Source organism: Vipera berus (assembly GCF_964194415.1).
Source record: "Vipera berus genome assembly, chromosome: 2".
NCBI classification, from domain to species: Eukaryota; Metazoa; Chordata; class Lepidosauria; order Squamata; family Viperidae; genus Vipera; species Vipera berus.
The window spans coordinates 262,218,934-262,239,285 of NC_138203.1; the positions used below are offsets into that span (position 1 = coordinate 262,218,934).

Consider the following 20,352-nt stretch of genomic DNA (forward strand, 5'->3'; position numbering starts at 1 on the left):
CGAGCGCGTGAGTGACCGTGCATAAATCATCCCGGCTTAGATAGGGCCGCAACTGGCGCACCAGGCGAACCTGGGCGAAAGCCCCCCTAGTCACAGCCACCATGTGATCTTCCAAGGTGAGCCGCGAATCTAGGAGTACTCCCAAATTGCGAGCCCTATCTACGGGGGGTAATAATTCACCCCCCATAGAAAGAGATGGAATATCCGAATAGACCCGGGATGAAGGTATGCAAAGCCACTCGGTCTTGTTGTATATATATATGTAGCATACATTAAAAAAGACCTAAAATATAAAACACATTAAAATTAACAATAAATCAGTAGTTTGATCAATTCCCAATTAAAAGATTCGCAAACAGATTTTCCAAACACAAAGAAATATAAGTGCCTGAAACAATGCAGAAAGGCAACAGACTACCGAGAACAGGTTCATAACAAGATTTTTTAAAATTGTATACAGTATATTATATGTAAAAAAATATACAACACTTTAGTGATAGGGGTGCTATGCTGTTAGTGATAGGGGTGCTATGCTGTTTAGCTTGAGGTTGCCAAGTGCAACAACGTGTGTGTTAATAGACTATTTTTATTCTCATATTTCTGAACTCCTTTTGCAGATGCATTGCCAAATGCAAAAAGTCTGTACTCCGCACAAACATTAGAAAGCCTAGAAACAATTGCCAAAAAGTATTTTTTTGTTCTTAATCATGACTTGTGTTGAAATGAATCTACAATGCACTTTCTTCCAATAGGTTCAGTTCTGTGCCTAGTTGTGCACTGTGAAAAACATGCTGCTGCTAGGCGATTCTTTTAAAGATCCTTTAAAAAATGTAAAAGCGGTTTCCTTTTACCAATTTTCTGTAGGTTAATTAGTGAAAAGCAGCAGAGACTATGAAATAGGGCGATCTAGCACTTTAAGAATGTATTCCTCACACTGTGAATGGATTAGAATAAGCTGATGACTTGCATGCATAAAACAGAACCAGTGTCGGCTTGCCTAAAGCAAAGTGGAGCCCAGAATGCAATTTAACAGGGATCCAGATCTTCAGGGCTTTGTCAAAACCCGTTCTTCTTCTTAGCAGGTGTTTTTTTGTTTTTTTTTTTGGATAGCTGGCTTGTCCAGACAGAGCAGAAGGAAAAGGGTAACTGGACATTTATCTTAGCCTGTAAATAAAACAGAAGTGAGGACTAGAATGCTGCCAACTACACCCTCACTTTGAAGTCCCCAAATCAATACTTGAAGAGAAGCACACCAGGCTCCAAATCTCCACCACTGGCCAGCCTTGCCTACCTGTGTTTAGCCTCTCTTGTGCTTAGCCTCTCTTTCTTGCCACTACGGTGGAGACGGATCATGATATGGGTGATGGATTAGGCCGTGCTCTTCACATAATACTACAGAAAAAACCAGCTCTTTACAGGGCACTTGCATGCCTGGAACTCCTCCAATCACATTGTTTTGCACTACCAGTTAAATATCCACAGCCAGCTTCTGATGGTGCAGACATGTCAAGCTGCCAGCCCACGGGCCGGTAGCGTCACGTCAAAACCACGTCCACCCCATTGCTGGCAATGGGGGGAAAAGTCGCGATACGTTGGGCGATGTCACATGACATTGCGAGTTTGCCATGCCTTTGACAGTGAATTCAAATATTAATTCATGATCACCACCACAGAACATACCACAAATTCAAGGCTTTCTGCACAGCAAAGAGGTACAAAAACTAACTTTCACAAAAGTGTCCAGAGAGACAAATATCAGGTTCAAGAAGATCCAAGAACAATCTTTCCAGTTTAAGGTTCCAGGTAACTCAACAACTGTGTATAGACAGAGTCACAGATAGGAAATTTAAAGGCTGTTTGCCACAAAGAGCCAATTAGCACAAGTCATCTCTTTTATATAATTGGCTGAACCGTGCTTCTTCCTGTCAAGTAAATGGCTGGATTTGATCTTTGATCTTCTTAACTTGCAACATGATGTTGTGCTCGGGACTTGCCTAGCTTAGGCTCCTCAAGCGCACTCCCTTCAGCAAGTTCTGTCATCTATCCATTCCTTGTACAACTCCACCCTTAACCCTGATTTGCTTGCACACACACACCCATTCGGAAGGAAGGAATTGGGAATGTCTAGTTTAATGAAGAGAAGGACTAGGGAGTGACATGATAGCAGTATTCCAATATCTCAGGGGCTGCCACAAAGAAGAGGGAGTCAAGCTATTCTCCAAAGCACCCAAAGGCAGGACAAGAAGCAACGGATGGAAACTAGTCAAGGAGAGAATCAATCTAGAACTAAGGAGAAACTTCCTGACAGTTAGAACAATTAACCAATGGAACAACCTGCCTCCAGAAGCAGTGAATGCTCCAACACTGGAAGTTTTTAAGAAGAGACTGAACAGCCATTTGTCTGAAATGATATAGGGTTTCCTGCCTGAGCAGGGGGTTGGACTAGATGACCTCCAAGGTCCCTTCCAACTTTACTATTATGATTATGATTATGATTATGATCTATCTTTTCCTTGTACAAGCCCACCCTTAACCCTGATTTGCTTGCACACACTCCCCCATAGTGTTATTACCCTAGTTTGTGTGCCTCTGGCTAATCGACCAGTTCTAGTAACATCTGGAATTCTACTTAAGCTACCCTTTCAATAATTATATGCCAGCCCAACAAGGTAGACCAATGCCATATAGTCCAGAACTACTTTTATTGTAACCACTATAGCACAGGTCTGCAACCCGTGGCTCCAGAGCCGCATGCGGCTCTTTCAGCCGTCTCCTGCGGCTCCCAATCCTTTGCCATGTGCAGTCCAAAAAAAAAAAAGTGGGACTAAAAAAGTTCAACCAATCAATTCAAATATGCAGGGTAGGTGCATATCTCGCCTTGGCTCCACTCTTCAGTCAAACCCTGTTCTGCGCATGCGCACATGTATGCGCATGTGCACACATTTTTTGTGGCTCCCAGTTTTTCCTTTTGCGAGGGAACCGGTTCCGAGTGGCTCTTTCACTGTTTCAGGTTGCTGACCCCTGCACTATAGTAACGGTATCTTATAAATCTGAATGGGCTTCCCCCTCCCTCATTGCATCTACTTGGGAACTGGGGGGAGGGGGGAACTTGTCTGAGAGTTATGTACTTGGCCAGGCTCAAGATTTTCTTATCTGACCACTGCCTTGTGGTGGCTCTTCCTTCTATCCTTCTGTTGTGATTCAGGGTCAGCCTGTGGGTTCGGCAGTTGGGTCGGACGATTCAGAGGAGGAGGAGGGGGGTGTTGGAGAGCTTGCTGAGAATAATATTGAGGCTCCACAGAGCCCTCAGCCAGGCCCCTCCCATCTGGTCACAACGCAGACCCAGCTGTGTGAGCCTGACAGTGTGGATGAAGATGACCCACAGCTGGCCCTGTTCAAGGACGCCCGACGCAGGAGGCAGTCAATCAGGAGTAAACAGAGGAAGGCAATGGGGCACCTCGGAAGGAGGCAGAGAGAAGCCACACCCTGAACTGTTTAAAAGGGGAATGCGTGGGAGGGCTGGTTTGCTGAAGGCAACCGTTTGAATAGCTCCTGTTTCATGGTTCGTGTTTGCTCTCTTTGCTCTGTTTGCTGTTTTATGTTAATAAATTTGGCAGGCTTAGTTCCAGCCTCTTGCCTTCTTGTAAATGGGTTGTCCCTGCCTTTTCTGCAGGGCCGGTAGCAGGCTGGTACAGAACACCTTCAAAGCAATTCCCTAAGCCCTCTATTTGCATGTCTTCTCAGTTTTAATACATGCGGGAATTTAACTAAGATAGTTTTAAGATACCCAGTTGTAGTGATGCACAGTAAAAATCACTTTCAGGTAGTTTTTTTAAAAAATGAGTATCCTTTTCTTCAAAATATTGCTTTTCTAGGATTAGAAAACACTGAAATCACAATGCAAAGTGCCTAGATTTGAGGAATTCGCATTATATAGTCTGTTAAAAATTAATAATTTCATAATATTAATGTCAATGCTGCTAACATCGAATGTTATTGCTTGGCAAGAGATGAAGTAGCAGCCATTTCATATGTTAAACTTGTGTATTGCTTTAAAAGATTTAGTTTAAGGTTGGGAGGGGGAATGAATAGGATTGCACCTTCAAGGCCATCTCTCTAACCAAAGAAGATAAGGCCTTGGCTGGTTTTCTAACGGAAGGGAAACTGATTCTTTAAATTAATTGGAGAATATGATTATGACAAAATTAGAAAGGTGGAGAATTGTGTTTTAATATATTGTGCAAGGGGCGGAGATTTCAGATTCCAGCTTCCTTCAAGCAAGCATTTGCCGGTGTATTAGGCTAATAAAGGACTTTTAAGGTAAACAATGCCTCAGAGTCACTTGAAAAGCCCATAGTCGGAAACTTGACAATTAATATCAATAGATAACATTGAATAAAGTCAATAAAGAGACTTGGATCCAAGTCATTGGGTAAAGGCTAGACTGGAATGTCAAACAAAAAAAAAACATCCCAAAAGGCAGCAATGGCAAACTACTTCTAGATTGTTGACAATTTCCTGTAATCACCAGGCATCAAATTCAACTCCAAGGAGAGTTTAACATTCTTCAAGTTTATTATTATTGAAAGTTAATGATTAAAATTCAGCATATAAATAGTAAAAGCATTAACAATAGATTACTTTATTTCTGCCATATTAAGAATAAATCCCTATTAAAACTTAACTATAATTTCAATATAAATTTATACTGTACTTTGCCTTAGAAAAAGGTAATAATTTAGGGTTATTTCAATTAGTTCTTAATGAAACAGCGTACTAAAAAGTTACAAAATTTGATGGGGTGATTCAACTGATTCACTTTTACACAAAGCTTTGAACCAAATCTTTGCATAACATTATTAGAGTTTCAGAAAGGCACAAGCCTATGAATTGCAAATATTTTTCGGTTCAAACATATGTTTTGTGAAGTTTATTGTATTACTACAAATGTACTATATTGTTCAATGTAATAGTATTATGATTTTATTGCTGTGCTATTTGTAGTTCTCTGTTTGATGTAATTTAGTCCTATATTGTTCTGAGGAATATAAGTTACTCAATCACTGTTTTAATTGGAGCAGTATATAACCCTTGGTAAATACAATAGAAATAAATAAAACCAGAAATTTGGAACAAAGGCAGTCTGTCATGTTTGCTGTGAAGGAAATTTAAAAATAGTCTATCCTCTCACGTGTTTGCTCAAGGAAAGGCCTGAATATTTTAGTCAATATTATGACTTTTTGGCTTTTTATCCAAAAAACTTAAGTTTTAACCTTTACAGTAGTTAAGCAGCAGCCATACTAAAACAATCTAGGGCTGCAATTTTTCTTTTTTCTTTATTTTCCTGAAGTTAATATTTGGTTTTTTCAACAATTGCAGCTACACAAAGTGTAGCAAAATCTTTTCTTTATTATTTGGCAACACTGAAAAAATACACACACATTAAGGTCATCACTGAAAAACTGTTTAAATTATATGATAAAAGAATACTGACCTGATACTCTTCTGTTAAACTTGTTAATAACAGGAGCTACAACAGAAACAAAAAATGTCCAGTAAGTTAGGAAATAACTGGTGGATAAAATTATTAAAAAGAATTATAATTATCTAACAACAGATTTATCAACTTCTTGTTCTATAACAGGTTGGCTCTTTCATTAATATTGATTTTAATTAACCTTCCTTTATTTTAACTGCATATTTAATGTTAAGATTTTCTTGAATATAAGCTTGAAGCCCTGACAAAAAGATGTCTCTAAGAACATTAAGCTTAAAACAAATTCTATGCTGCTGAAAGAGAAAGAATAGAAAACTGCATTTATGAACTGGGCACAGAAGAAAAGCTTTCATTCTTATAACAGTTTTTTTTCTTTAATTCTCTCATAAGCACAGAGCAGAAATATAACAGACATATGCAGTCCATGAACAAGTGTGCAATTCTTGATCGACTATAGTAAGTAAACTACTGCTTAAATGTCAGGTTGGCCAATATATCTAAAATACAAAAAAATGCAAAGCTCAGTAATTTGTTAGACAAAGATCTTTGTAGGTAAGAACTGCCCAAAGCAATTTGCTCTGCTTTTACAGTATTTCATAGGATTTAATTTTCATAAAACAGATGCTCACTGTCAGAGTCCTTACCAGCCCTTACACTCACACTTAATTAACTGTTAATAGTGCACAGTAAAAAATTAAATATAAGTAGTCCTTGACTTACAAATGGTTACTTAGCTGATCTACCTGTGCGGTACTTATGACCCAGATTTAAACTTCTGACAGTTCTCTCCCCCACTCCCAGCAGTTATGCCAAAAACTGGCATTTACTTTAGTAATTTTTATTTTCAGTAAAACTGCACCCATGATGAACAATTGGTTTGCTCAACAATTGAAGTCATTTGCTTAATGACTGCTGCAAATAGTTACTGCTGTGATGAGAAGACTCCATTATGGTTGTAACTCAAGGAGTATTTGTAGTTCTAGATTAAACTGCTTATTGAAAGAATCTTTTCACTTTTATGCTATCTGCCATAATCAGTCTTGCTGTAAATTTGTTTTCCAGGAATCACCCTTTGTGTATAGTCACTTCTCTTTTGAAAACTACCAGAATCTAAATCTTGTCAAGGAATAGCAATTGGACAGGCAATACATTTATCTATAAGTAACTGGGACGTGAAGATGAATGTTCAAGTTTATATGTGGATTAATCTATTTCATCACTGGTATCTTGTATTACCAATAAAACAAGGAAAAACTTTTAGCTTCGCTTAAGGAAGGGTAGAGGGTGATATATATTTTTTAAAGTCTGCAATGACTTACTAATTTACTTGTTTTTGAGTTGCCCATGCTATCGGATACTAGCCACTATCAAATATTCTGATATGAATTTGTACAAGATTATAAATCTGCATGAAACAATTTCTACTCATTTAAAGCCTAAAGCCTAATCCATGTTATGCACATTTATGTTAATATCAAACCTAATCATTTCCCTTTGCCTCAGGTAAAGATATATTAAGGGTGTGCAACCTTGGCAACTTTAATATCACTAGCTGGGGAATTCTGGAAGCTGAAATCCACAAGTCTTAAAGTTGCCAAGTTTGAAGGCTTAATCTAAACAGACATGTGACTGCCTTGTACAAGCAGTTATATGTTTTAAAAAAAATAATAAATGATCCAAAGCTGGTATCACAACAGCAACCAGGCTAAGACATAGCAACAGTATGTCAACAGAAATAGCACCTATGTCAACAGAAAATTCATTCGACTAAAAATGAAATTAAGAGGAATAAAACACAAGCAAGAAAAACAGTTCCTGTGAATCAAGGGGAAAAATGGAACATGAAAGTAATGTTATTCCTTTGCTTGTATCTTTCTGCTTAACAGAATCTCCACGTAAGGTGACTTCCTTCCAAGAAACCCATGGGCATTTTCTTTCTCTCCATCATTTGGATTTCAGTTTTCCTTCTACACAGAATCAGAAGTTCCCACTTCTGGAAGGCAAAAAGAAGTTCTAATGGCATCTCTTCTCCTACATATTACTCCAAAGAACCTTTCCTTCCTCTGAAGTTGGTTTTCACAGATGAAAAGTGCCTTATTTCCACCCATAATCTGCTACTAGCGAGCAAAATTTCATTGCTAGGGAAACATGAAAAATCTAGGGGGAAAGTGCACTCACTGTTCCTTAGCGTAATCCCTTCCCCCGGCATCCTTTACTTTATTTTTCCCTGAAGAACTGCAACAATTTTTTTTAAAAAAAACAACCCAGTTTCCTTCAAAATAACTTGGGGCAAAATATTTGTGTGCTGAAATCTTTCACTCCCTCCAAATTAATTCTAAACATTTTTCTGCCTAGAATCGTTACTTTCCCAATGGTGAAGACAAAACAGTACTACTCTGCTTCCACTGGCATTGCCATTTTTATACATTAAGAGAAGAAAGAAGGTTTATGATCTTTATGGGTTTTACTGCTCACTTTGATAGAGGTGGGCAAATCTGTTCCTGTCGGTATGGTAAGATCCTGAAGACCCACAAGAGCAGTGGCATGGTCAGCTATGTATTCTTATCCTATAGATTAGGGAAAAGAAACTGGTTCTTCTGCCTGCTCAGACAAAATAAGCCTAAAGATTTCCATAAGAACTAGGTCTACCCAGCTGTTACAGTCTGCCTTTGAGAACCACAAAAGGACACAGCAACATAAGGAGCTAAAAAGAACAACTTAGCACAGGACATTGTTTCTCATACTGTGGTGGCTACCTAAGTGCCTCTGGTGTGCTTCCAACAGAAGAGCAAGACATACCCTTTCCTGCCACTGTTCCATTCTAACTCTAGCATTTTTTTTGTTAAAAAAAACTTTTAAACCCTCCAAACTTGGCTACCTCATTACCTAACCATTAACTCAAGCAGCTTATGATCAAGTTTGCAAAAAAAAAGCAACAGCACAAATTCTTAAGAAATTCTTTACAAACTTCCCTCTACAAAGGAAAAAAAATCTCAATTCCCGCCTTTTTCCTTTCTTTTTTTAAATCTGTACTTAAAAGGACAGAGGTCCTCTTATACTAGGATAATAAGGTTTACTCAAGAGTGTTTGATGAGGATGTTTGTGTAAATTCAAAGATCCAACAATGACAAGGTCACCTTCATTTGAGTGCTAATTGATTTCTTAAAAAAAAAAAAAAACTCCAGAAGCTTAGTGAGGCAGGATTTAACTTTGTACAATCCATGCTGATTTTCTTTCAGCATGACTGAATATGAATGATGATTTTGCTGAAACAAATAATGGCCAAGCTATAATTTTTCAAATCTCCTTGGGTTCCTTTTTAAAAATTGTGTTATACTGTCTCCCTGATAGTTCTCTGGCATTTCAAGAGATCTGAGTGTCAAGCCTCTTTTCACTAGCCCATTTTTTAGAATTTTCCCCTTTTGTAGTCAAATGTGACTATATTTTAGTCTGTTCTCAATTTCCACTTGCATGTATAATGACAGAGCATTGTGGTTGCTGTTTCCTATCAGTAACACAACATATTGCATTGGAAGATGAATATCACTTAGGATTAACTTTAGAGTTGATTCCTGTCTAGTTGGTTCCAAGACCATCTCTTCTATGGATGCAACATTTAGAAATGGCTTTTGTCATCACATGAACATGAATACTCAGTATACATAAGAATATCTGAAGTCTCCCTTCCAACTTCTCTATACACTTCCCTTATTTCTTTCACCTATCAATATCATTCTTGGTACTTGGGATCAGTTGAGCAAAAGGAGATCTTGGCAGATAATTTGAACGTGTAATCATATTTTATTAAACTTATATGCCACCTGACTCTGGACTCAACAAAAATCAAAGAAATCTGTAGCCAGATATTGCTGGTATTAGATAATTAAGTTTTATGTATTAGCCAGATATTACAGGTAGTCCTTGACTTACAAATATTTGTTCAGTGACCATCCAAAGTTACAATGGCCCTGAATGGCGTTTATGACTGGTCCTCAGAGTTCCAACTGTCCCAGCACACTCATGATCATATGTCTAGAATCTGGGCAGTTGGCAACCAAATCACACTTACAACCAGTTGCAGCACTCCATAATCAGATGACCCCCATTTACAATTGTTCCTGCCAGCTTTCCCAGAAACTTGGAATCTGAATTTTGATCACATGACCAATAAGGATGGTGCAACAGTCATGTGAAAAACGGTCACACTTTTTTCAGTGGAGTTGTAACTTCAAATGGTCATTAAATGATTGCAAGTTGAGATCTGCTTATATTGCAATTTCCTCTTTATGGGGCTGCCTTCAAAGATGATTTGGAAGTTTCTGCTGATCCAGAATGCAATGGACTGAGAAATAATGGGTACAACTTGTCTCTCCCATGTAATATCATTCTTTCAGGAGCTGCAATGATTGCCAGTGGGGTCCTGGTTGCAATTCAAGATGCTGATTTCAAGTCAAAATCCCTTTATGACCTGGGTAACTTTGGGACTGCCCTCTCTGGGAAGAATCTGTCATTCTAATGAGATATAGCAGGGAAGATGCTATAAGTCAGACATGTCAAACACAAGGCCCGGGTGGCCCGCGAAGCCATCCTGGAAACAGTGAGGGAACGGCACCCACTGCCTTGGCCCTGGCCCAGAGACCCTCCTTCTGCCAGAGACCCTCAGATCTGTCCCAGTCCTGCCCAGGCCCCCATAGGACCCTTGATGCGAACCATGTAGAGCTGGCCACGCCCACCCAGTAGGCCATATGCACTCTAGCCATGCCCATCCAGTAGGCTACGCCCACCCTGGCCATACCCACCTGGCCCCCTGAGGGTAACTGCAATGCTGATGCGGCCCTCAATGAAATTGAGTTTGACACCCCTGCTATAAGTCCTTGAACTGTTGGAAATAAAAATATATATGTGATGTTGCCTTTGTTGCTTAATCTATTTATGGATAAATATATAAGGAATGATTGTAGTGATGATAAATTTGTGTTATTTATGGGGACATGAATGCACGTCTTCTGTATGAAAATGAAACTGTGCTGGCTGGGAACCCAAACATTTTGTAGCAAATGTTAAAAAGAAAAATAATTAAATAATAATGAAAAGTACGGATATAAAAATCAATGGATCAAAGTTGAAACACCAGTTTAAGTAATATATGGAAATAGGCCCATTAAACCCAAGGGGGGTTTATACGTTCACAAAACAATGGATGAGATAAGATTTTTGCCTATTCTATGTTATAGATTTTACAAACGTGTATAATGTGTATGATATGCATACACATTTTATGTATTTGCATAATGCATAAAATCCATACTGTACAATGCATGTTCAAAATGGCAAATGGATTTTATCCACTGAATCTGTTAAACCAAGGTCTGCTAATCTAAGGGTTTACTGTAGTTGTCTTTGACAGGAAAAATGGAAGACAAGTAAATGAATTTAAATACCTTGACAGAATGTTTATCAAAGGTGGAAAAACAGATGAAGAAATTTTAAGATGTGTAAAACCTGATAGAAATGTGATGAAGAGTATGACATCTGGTGTGAGGAGTAAACATTTGTTGAAGGAAAATTCACCCTATTTTATGAGGCCTCTACAGTATAATCAAAGAAGCTAGACCTTGGAAACAATAAACAATAAACCATTATATGACCCTGAAACTGCCAAACTTGCCCAAAAGCAGGGTGGATTTTTAAAAAAATGGATTTTTAAAAAAATTAAATTGGATTTTTTTATTTTTATCAAATTTATTTTAATAAAATGGTTTTGGAATAAAAATCTATCTAAATATAGGTTTCTATTTAATAATTTAGTTTATTCAGCATGAAATGGAGCTTAGTTATGTAGCATGAGGCTGTATATTCTGCAATATTTACATTTTTGGTAAACTCAATGAATCCAAGCTCTGCTAGCTGAGATAACATGCACTACATTGATGCATTCACACAATTTCACAGTAACCACAAGATAAATCATAAAACAAAGTTCTGGAATATTCCTTTATCCCATTGTTTTGCAAATCTATGTACACTACAAACTGTATGATTGTTTGAAGAGAAATGCATCTGCACCAGGCTCTAAGTGTTTTAATTAAATAAAAGAATTTGAGTTCTCCAACTATGTGTGATTAACCTATTAACCTAAAATTGGTTCTGATATCGCTGTTTTACTAACCTGACAGCTTATTATTCTAAATAGGAAACCTTCATTTTGTTTGCAAATAACAATATTAAAGATTCTAACTACCAGCAAGAATGAGTCCTTACATTTAAGGAGCACATGTCATTTCAGATCCATCATGGCAGTGCCTGTTAGTGGGCATCCACTCACCTGCTGCCCACCACATCCCTCACTTTATTGTGTCACTGCCGCATCCCCAGCCATCCCATTAAAGTGAGTGGGACTGTCTGTGAGTCAACAGCGGGTCAGAGGAGGAGCTGCTGCAGGACAGAGATGACAGTTGCTCTTTAAAAATTATAATTTAAATCAAGTTGATTTACATCAAGCCTTATTACTAGTGATTTAAATGATTTAAATCGTGATTTAAATTGACTTGATTTAAATCAAATCCACCCTGCCCGAAAGTAAACATTTCCTGGCTTAAAGAAGCAAAAACAGATATATAGAAAAGCAGGCTTCTATCCACTTCATTAAGTTGGATTTGTCAATTAAGTTGGATGTCAGGAAAACATAAAACTAAGCTGAATGTAAAAGTGATGAAGTACTTAAGTGTGTAGTAAAAGAGAATGGGGTAAGAGTGAATTTTTAGTGAATGTGGAATAGCATGAAGGACTACACTGAGGCAATTTGATCATTTCCAGGATGTGAACAAGAATTAAAAGTAAATCACAAAACAAATATATGAAGACTGAATGTATCTACACTAGGCCTAACATATTATTGCCACAAGTAAAGTCTAGTTAAGCAAACATGTTAGCAAGTGAAACTTTAATAGAATGGAAGCAACAAAAAAGACCCAAAGACATGGGCATGAATATACCCATAATTCTATTTAGTCTGGAAAAAGCCCCAAACTTGTAGAAGCTAAATCAATGGCTAAGGAACAAATCAGAGACATTGTTAAAGTGATCACACCAGTGTTCCTGAGTTTTATTACCAAATATTAACTATTGCAAACCCTCTATTGCAGGATATTTATACAATCAGGATAAATCAAAATGGACTATGGAAAAAGATCATCTATATTTATTCAAGGTAAATATAGATGGGCTTTTTCCATGCCATGTTTTAGTGCTCTTCCTTCTGAAGTGTCAGTGGGACTCCCTTTTCCTTAGAAACTTTGCCTTAACTAATATTTAACTCTGCCCTAATTCTGAAGGCTGATGTCTCTTATATAATATAATAATTGCTTTCCCCAATTATTTCCAAACAGGACAGTCATACGGATACTTTTTAAAAGCCGGTCAAAGACTGTAGTTAAAAAGTTCAATTATATAGGCTAGCAGCTAGCTAGCTGATCACACTATACTAGGCTGCTATCTGTCAAACAGATCAATTACTGTGCTAAATTTCCCCTAAGCTAAAATCTCTCAAGTGAAAGAATTTTTTTGCCACTCTGCATGTCATAAGATCTGCAGTCCAAACTGGATAAGCTAAGATAAAGCATCAAGAGGAGGAACAGATGAATTGTGATAGCTAATATTTTTATTTCTTGCTATGGTGTCCCTGTAAATGGAACCCTTTTTAGATTTCTAAAACCTCCTGATGCAAAAAAAAAGGTAACTCCTTGCCACAGTTTCCATCTGCAGCTCAAACAGAAGCTTCTCCTTGCCATAGCTTCCATCTGCAGCTCAAATAAAAGCTGCAAGTCCAGGAGACACCCAAGTTGTAAGCCAGTTGTACTTATTGTACTTACCGGTATATTGTACTTAATATTATACTTATCTTGAGTCAGAGAACGTCTATAATCACAACCACTCAATCATGCTAAGGTTGATTTTCTGTAAGTTTGTCTCTCTCCTCCAAACCACAACCACCACCAAGCATATCCAGCAACTGCATTCAGATATTAAAAAGCAGGAATGCATTTCTATTATTTCCTCCATTTGCTTCCTTCAGTATTGTAGTCAATGTTCCCATTAGAAGAGGAAAGCAAATCCTGTTTTGAGTATAAACTCCACTGCATTCTAGAATTTTAATGTTTCTTCAAATTTCTTAATATATGAAAAAGCAAGGAAACAATTACAGTACTCAAGAAAAACTGAGGAACTTCGGCTAATTGGAAATATTCTAAACCTGATTTAAGAGATGATACTCTGGATATCCTTGTAATTTATCACATTAACTAAGGACCATTTCTCTAACTGGTGTCCGATAAACTAGTGACATCAAATTTGATAACATTCACTGAAGTCTTTGGTTTATTTGACTGGCAACCCACAATCACTGTAAGCAAAACTTTATTTTAGTAGGGAAAGATTCTTTTCCTTCTCTCTTTCTTTTTTGCTGACACTGCATTATGCACATAGTAACATTTGAAAGCTTTACTATATGCCTACATATACTGCTACATTTCAGTATTGTATAATATCACTTGAGTTTTAGACAAAAAATGAGCAATGCTGATTTTCTACTTCATCAGGAAATCTTGAAGTCTGCTGGTATTAAATATACCTTATATCTGTTGATATAAGACTTTATCACATTTAGCATAGGAATAGATGAATAAATCAGGGAACAGAAAATACTCAAAGCATCCATTTTGTAAAATGAATACCTAAAGCAAACACTATTTCTAAATAAACTAATCAGCTATAAAATATACAGCTGCGAGTCCAGTTACAATGTTCAACAGTTACAAACTACATGATATGAACATTTACTTTTAACACACAATAACAAGGATAAAATCATAACATAATTACCGTAGGGAGCTCCAGCAAAGTTAATAACATTTCATCCTACTTCTGGGGTTCTGGGAGAAGAAATATAACTGCCACTCTAGAAATGATATGTGACTACAATGAAAAAATTAAAATGTATCTGCTTAGAATGCTATTACTTGAAGGATAAAGAGGGGCATATTGCAACCAAAGGAACACAAGTGAAAAAGAAGAGTACGGTACCCAGAGAGCAACACATCTATATTAATATAGAGCTTTTGATTAAAATATATTTCAAACTATATTTAAAAATTATGGTATTAAAAACTCTTATACCATAGAGCCATAGTGTGACAATATCCTATTTCATAACTCAATTACGTACATTCTATATACCCCCCAAAAACAGTAGAATGTGGCAAATAATTTTATTTTCAACTGTGAAATCTCATGCAGGCAGCCTTATTTTGTCCTTGATGAAATGGTTGCTTTAAAAACTCTGAAGGATAGCATCTACCAAGAGATTTTAGAAAGATTTCCAAGGACCCCTTTAAAAAAGTAATGTTCTCTGGCTTTTGGACTACCTCCTAATCATGCTTGACAAAATATATCAAATTCCAAAAAAGTAAAAGTAGACTAAACACTGCTCAGAATTTATCATGTGCCAAAGATAACCAAGATTATATTATTTTGTCAGTAATAGGACTATCATATCTTTTGAGCCCAAGGACTGTACTACTTCTTTCTAATCAAATATCCTTCAGAATTACATCTTTTACCCCTAATGCACATTTGTGCCCCTTTAAATGTTGCTTATCTCCAATGTCCAGCATAAAAATGGTTGATTACTGTACTTCATCAATATCTGTATCCCACCTGACTCAACTTTATATCATAAAGGAGTTATAATCCAGTCTGGCCAGTTACCACTCTTTCCCCATATTTTAATCCTTTTTTTCAATAATCCATGTAATCTCTAAGACTTGTGCTCAATTCAATAGAGACTTACCTTTATAACAATATACCAAACATAATAAGATATATTAACCATTTTACTCTTGTACTCTTTACTCTTTATATAGCAACATCGTGGTTTTTCTGGCTATTTCAATGAGTTTTCACAAAAAGCTATGTCAAATTAAAAGAGAACACTGAATTATGTTAAATGTCTTAACACTCAAGAGACTCTGTATAATCACCATTAAGTGTTTCAGCAGCTTACTCCAACAATTTTTTTGTCAAAATTGTTCTATTTCAATGAATCTTCCTTCCCAACAAGTATGTTCTGAATCACTGCCTTAACATGGTTAACAGACAGAATTTTAATTACTGTACACCAACTGCTGCTGTTTACACTATCAGTCAGTACACTGAGGCATCAAAGAGATTTACCATTCTACTCCAATCACTCTATGTTGTTATTTTAACAGTTACTAGGAAGCTCTGTATTTTTCTTTCCTTTTCCAAATTGGTCTTTCCTAAACAAATTAAAACTGAGGCATGCTCTATAAATGCATTTGCTTTTCTAGGCAATGTTTAATTTAATGGATAAAACTCTTTAAAGGCTCATAGCAAAGTTTTATTTTACCATAAATATTTTACAAATTATCTAGGAAAACATTCCGATTATATCCTCAATCATCTAAATAGCATTTAAAGCTATTTAACTACTAAGGTTCTAAGTTATCATTGTTAATAACTGATCTAATTTTTTCTCTATATCTTAATTATTTCAATTAGTCACTCTCATTCATAGTGATAAATGTAACTATTTCTGAATTCAGAGAATACATTAATTCATTAACTTTATTATAAGTCTGCTTTGGAGGTAAAAGCACAATCCAGATCCACTAAATAGATACAGATTTGAAAAAGTGTATCATGGCTTTTCCATATTTAACAGAAATATTTTAGTTTTGTTTAATATTTGCCATGCCTAATAAGACCTTGACACTAATTTGCATTTTTAAAATTTGTGCAAATCATATTACATATTACATGTTCCATTAATTTCTGGTCTTCAGAAATGAAACTTTTCTACAAAAAGTCCTACCAATATTTTATGTTAGAAAGTGAAGAATTTTCCCATAATGCACAGCATTCCATTTCTATTCACTTTTGCTCTCCCTTGCAATAGCCTCTCACACACTATATAAAAACAGCTTTTTAACTGGCTCTTTCCTGCTTCCCATCTCAGCAAGTTTCTCATTAAGCATCATCACCATTTCAGTTACAAAAATACAATTCAGAATATCCATTTCTCTGAAAACTTCCTCTTCCCTAATTGTTATCATATGCTAAACTTAGGAACTTGTTAACTCATTTATATAAAGTACATAGCCCATAATTTAACAACCAGGGAAAAGGGATCAGAAAGCTGTAAAGCACTGACTGAACTTAGCCGGCCTTACCTCTCAATTAACATGTACAAGGTTAGATGATAACTATTCTATTTTGACACTTACAAAAATAGAATGTTGTCTGTCAACATTGTTATCACTTAATTCTAAGCTTTCCTAAATATTCCCCAGCAGGAGCTGAACTGGGTAATGGAATGCTTTTACATTATGGTATATTCTCTGGTCCCTGTACTCAGAATATTTTTAAACACTTGCTTTGTGGATTACGGTAGCTACTTATACCATGTTCCAATGATGAGATAATTAATCCACATTTTGGCAAGATCCTTTGGACAATTTTGAACATGAACTAATCCAATTTTTCCTCTAAACCTAGAATGTGCAAATAGCTATTGAGTTTTAAAAATATTTTTCATTGCTTACCATTAAGCATAAAATATGTGGTAAATAAAATAATGAGAATACAGGAAACCTTCTCTAAATATTCTTTTAAATAGAGGACTAAAAAGATTGGCTAACATGTAAAAAGCTGCTATGTGAAAGAAAAAAAATCTTAGAATATGGACAGATTTAGAACAAAAACTAGAGAGAAGAATCTTCAAGAGATTCCTTTACGAAAAGGGGGGGGTTATCATCCAAGTTAAGATATTTTCCAATTTTTCCTCCCTCCTTCCTATATACTATTTTAAAACAAACTACTAGGCATAAATTGTTGTGTTCTAACCTTACAGGCTCTCTCTATTCTCTTCTCTATGAAGCTCATTACACCCACCCACCCAACCCAAAAAAACCTGGACACTGAAAAGGCTGCCCTACTCTTCAAATCACAAAGAACAGTAAATTTAATGCCCCTTCAGGCCTCCCCTACCTTCATGTTTAATCACGAAACAAGAAATTCCTTAAAACCTTTTTTTTTCAGCTGGGCCTCTTTTTTAAAAAAATGGAGGAGAAAAAAAACGAGAAAAAAGATTTTCATTCAAAAGTCATCTACACACCCAAAGCAACAGTCGCTCGGACATTCCTGAAGTGAGACGGGAGAGTAAGTAAAATGCGAAATTATCCAGCTATTCTTTTTTCCCCTCCCAAAGCCATCTGCATGTCAAAACGAAAGAGGGGAGGCCAAGAAGCAAACCCGCTAAGGATCCCCATTCGCAAGGTCACACCTACTTTCCCCGCATTCAAATCACACACACACACACAAAAATAACCCATACCCGCAAACAATGTTTTGGCATTAACCACCATTGCTACCTTAACCTGGTCAATTTCTACCTTGCCTCCCACCGTTCCTTGAGGACGGCAGGGAGGATTTTGCAGAGCGGAGAGAGCTTCTCGGCTCTCTCTTTTCTCCGCTCTGCCACGTTCGCACGACGTCTTGGAAGGAAAACCGGCGGCCTCGACGACCCGCCGGGGCTTCTCCATCCTAACTAACCTAGAGCCCGCCGGGGCCGGTGGAGAGCGCGAGAAACCCGCGTGCAAAAAAAAAAGAAGAAGAAAGAGAAAGACAGAAAGTCCTCCGCACGTGAGGATCTTCAGATCCTCTCGGCCAGGAAGAAAGGGAGAAAAGGTTGCGCAGCCGAGCGGGGAGCGCGTGGAGAGACCCCCCCCCTCCTCCTCCTCTCCGGCCGCCCTCGGCCGGGTCCACCCAGCCCCCTCCTGGCCGCAACTCACGCTCGAAGTCGGAATCGGAGTCCTCCTCGGCCGCTTCCCTCCGCGCCTCTTCGCCGTTGGACTCCGTCTGCATAGGCTCCCCGTCGAAGTTGACTCCTTTGCCCCTGGCCGCCGCCGCCGCCGCCGCCGCCTCAGCCTCGCGCAGCTGCTGGTCGCGGGATTCCCGCAGGCGACTGAAGTATTCGGCGGCGAAGTCCAGGAGATTCGGCGGCCGACGCCGCAACACCTCCACGGTGTAGCCCTGCAGCAGCTCCGACAAACCCGGCGGGATCTCGATACTCATCTTGCCGCCGCTCACGAATTCGAGGGGGACGGAACGCCGAACTCGCCTAACTGACAAACCACCGCCGCCGCCGCCGCCCCCGAAACGGCTTCCGAAACGGGGCCTCCCACCTGCGGCTCACTCCCCCTCCGAGCCGCGCTCGCGCCGCCAAGGGAGCCGCGCTCGCGCCGCCGCCGCCGCCTGACACGCGAGAAAGAAAGGGACTGAGGGGAGGAGGAGCAGCAGGAGGAGGAGGAGGAGGAGGGGGGGGAGGGACTGGGACGGAAGCGCACAAGGCTCTACGCGCTCCAAAGCAGGAAACGGCCAAGAGCGCGAGCGAGCGAGCGAAGGCGGGGGTGGGAGAAAAGAGGGGGGCGGCGGCGGCGGCGTCTGCCGCCCGAGGAGGCGTGAATTAGAAAAATGGGTGGAATCATTTGCGTCACAATACCGAAGAAGGGGCGCGCGAAGGGAACGGGTTAAAAGGGAGTACGAGTAATATTGGAAGGGTGGGCGATGGGATGCCGCGCGTGCGCAGAGGAAGGCGGGGTTTTCAGGTGGGAGCCGGGAGTTGGTGCTGTAATTCCTTCGCGGGTTCTAACCGGCTGTGGCCCGGGGTAGGCAACCTCGGCTCTTTTATGACTCATGGACTTCAACTCCCAGAATTCCTGAGCCAGCTATGCTGGCTCAGGAATTCTGGGAGTTGAAGTCCATGAGTCATAAAAGAGCCGAGGTTGCCTACCCCTGGGCTGTGGGAAGGGAAGGGTTGGCTGCGGTGGTTAAAAAGGGACGTGGTGCTTCGTGTTGCCATCGGTTCGTTGTCTTCCTGGCGACTGTTGGAAAATACGCGACAACTCTTCTTTAGTAACTTTCTCAATCCGTAAATTACTCCCAAAGAATTGCTCAGAAATTTGAAAATGTGAATTATTAAGCTTGTCAGCGTGCAAATGTCAACATTTTTCCAGAGAGGATCTCTTTTTTCCCTTTTTTTTATGGTTTTCTTTCCTGATTTTCAAACCTGGAGAAAACGTCTGGATTTTTTTTTTCAAAATCATGTTTTGGTTGTGCCGGCATTACATTATTAGCCGTTTTTTTTATTTATGGGCGAGAGAAGCGCGTATTATATTTAGTAAAAGGAGGAAAGATGATTTATCTTGCTATTTCATCAGTGTTATAGTGAAATAATTGGCGGTTTTGTGTTAGTTCTTCATTATCACTTCTTTACTGGTGGAGAAAAGATTTAAACCAAGTGCCTACCACCATGTTTCTTACAAAAGGTATAGAATAGATGCTGCTCTGAATGTGGACTAGATGCCTTCAGCTTTTTTCTTAAACAGACAGGAAGCAAGCACCAAATATCCAGAGAAGTGGGGGGCTCCATTGAGTGTATACAAGTCAAGGCTTCACAACTGGAAATTTTTAAGAAGAAATTGGACAACCATTTATCTGAAATGGTATATGGTTTCCTGCCTGAGCAGGGGGTTGGACTAGAAGACCTCCAAGGTCCCTTCCAACTCTGTTCTGTTCTATTCACTATCAGGCAGGCTGCTTTAATCTGAATTCCTGTACTGAGTTTGGAATTGGCCTCAGTGACTTAAATATAGTAGTCACTAGGATTTGGACTGTAAGGTCATGAGTCTTATGGGCCCACAAGCATTTATATTTAATCACTTGATTGTGCATACCTTATTCATTTGTGATATATTAAACAATGAACTGTTCATAAC

At 38.6% G+C, this 20,352-nt stretch overlaps 1 protein-coding gene across 4 annotated transcripts in view; it reads right to left on the reverse strand.

Annotated features, from left to right (window-relative positions):
* The window catches only part of PRKAR2A (protein kinase cAMP-dependent type II regulatory subunit alpha), a 72,764-nt gene extending 53,972 nt beyond the window's left edge, over nt 1-18,792 (reverse strand). For all 4 annotated transcript variants that reach the window (XR_014025175.1, XR_014025176.1, XM_081318106.1 and 1 more), the window contains exons 1-2: nt 18,367-18,792; nt 5,495-5,530 (exon numbers count right to left, since the gene is read on the reverse strand). Coding sequence is in view for 2 of the 4 variants with exons in the window: in XM_081318106.1 (XP_081174232.1) it covers nt 5,495-5,530; nt 18,367-18,649 (319 nt within the window). In the remaining 2 variants the exon portion in view is untranslated. The remainder of the gene's footprint in view (nt 1-5,494; nt 5,531-18,366) is intronic.
* Nucleotides 18,793-20,352: the final 1,560 nt, after the last annotated feature.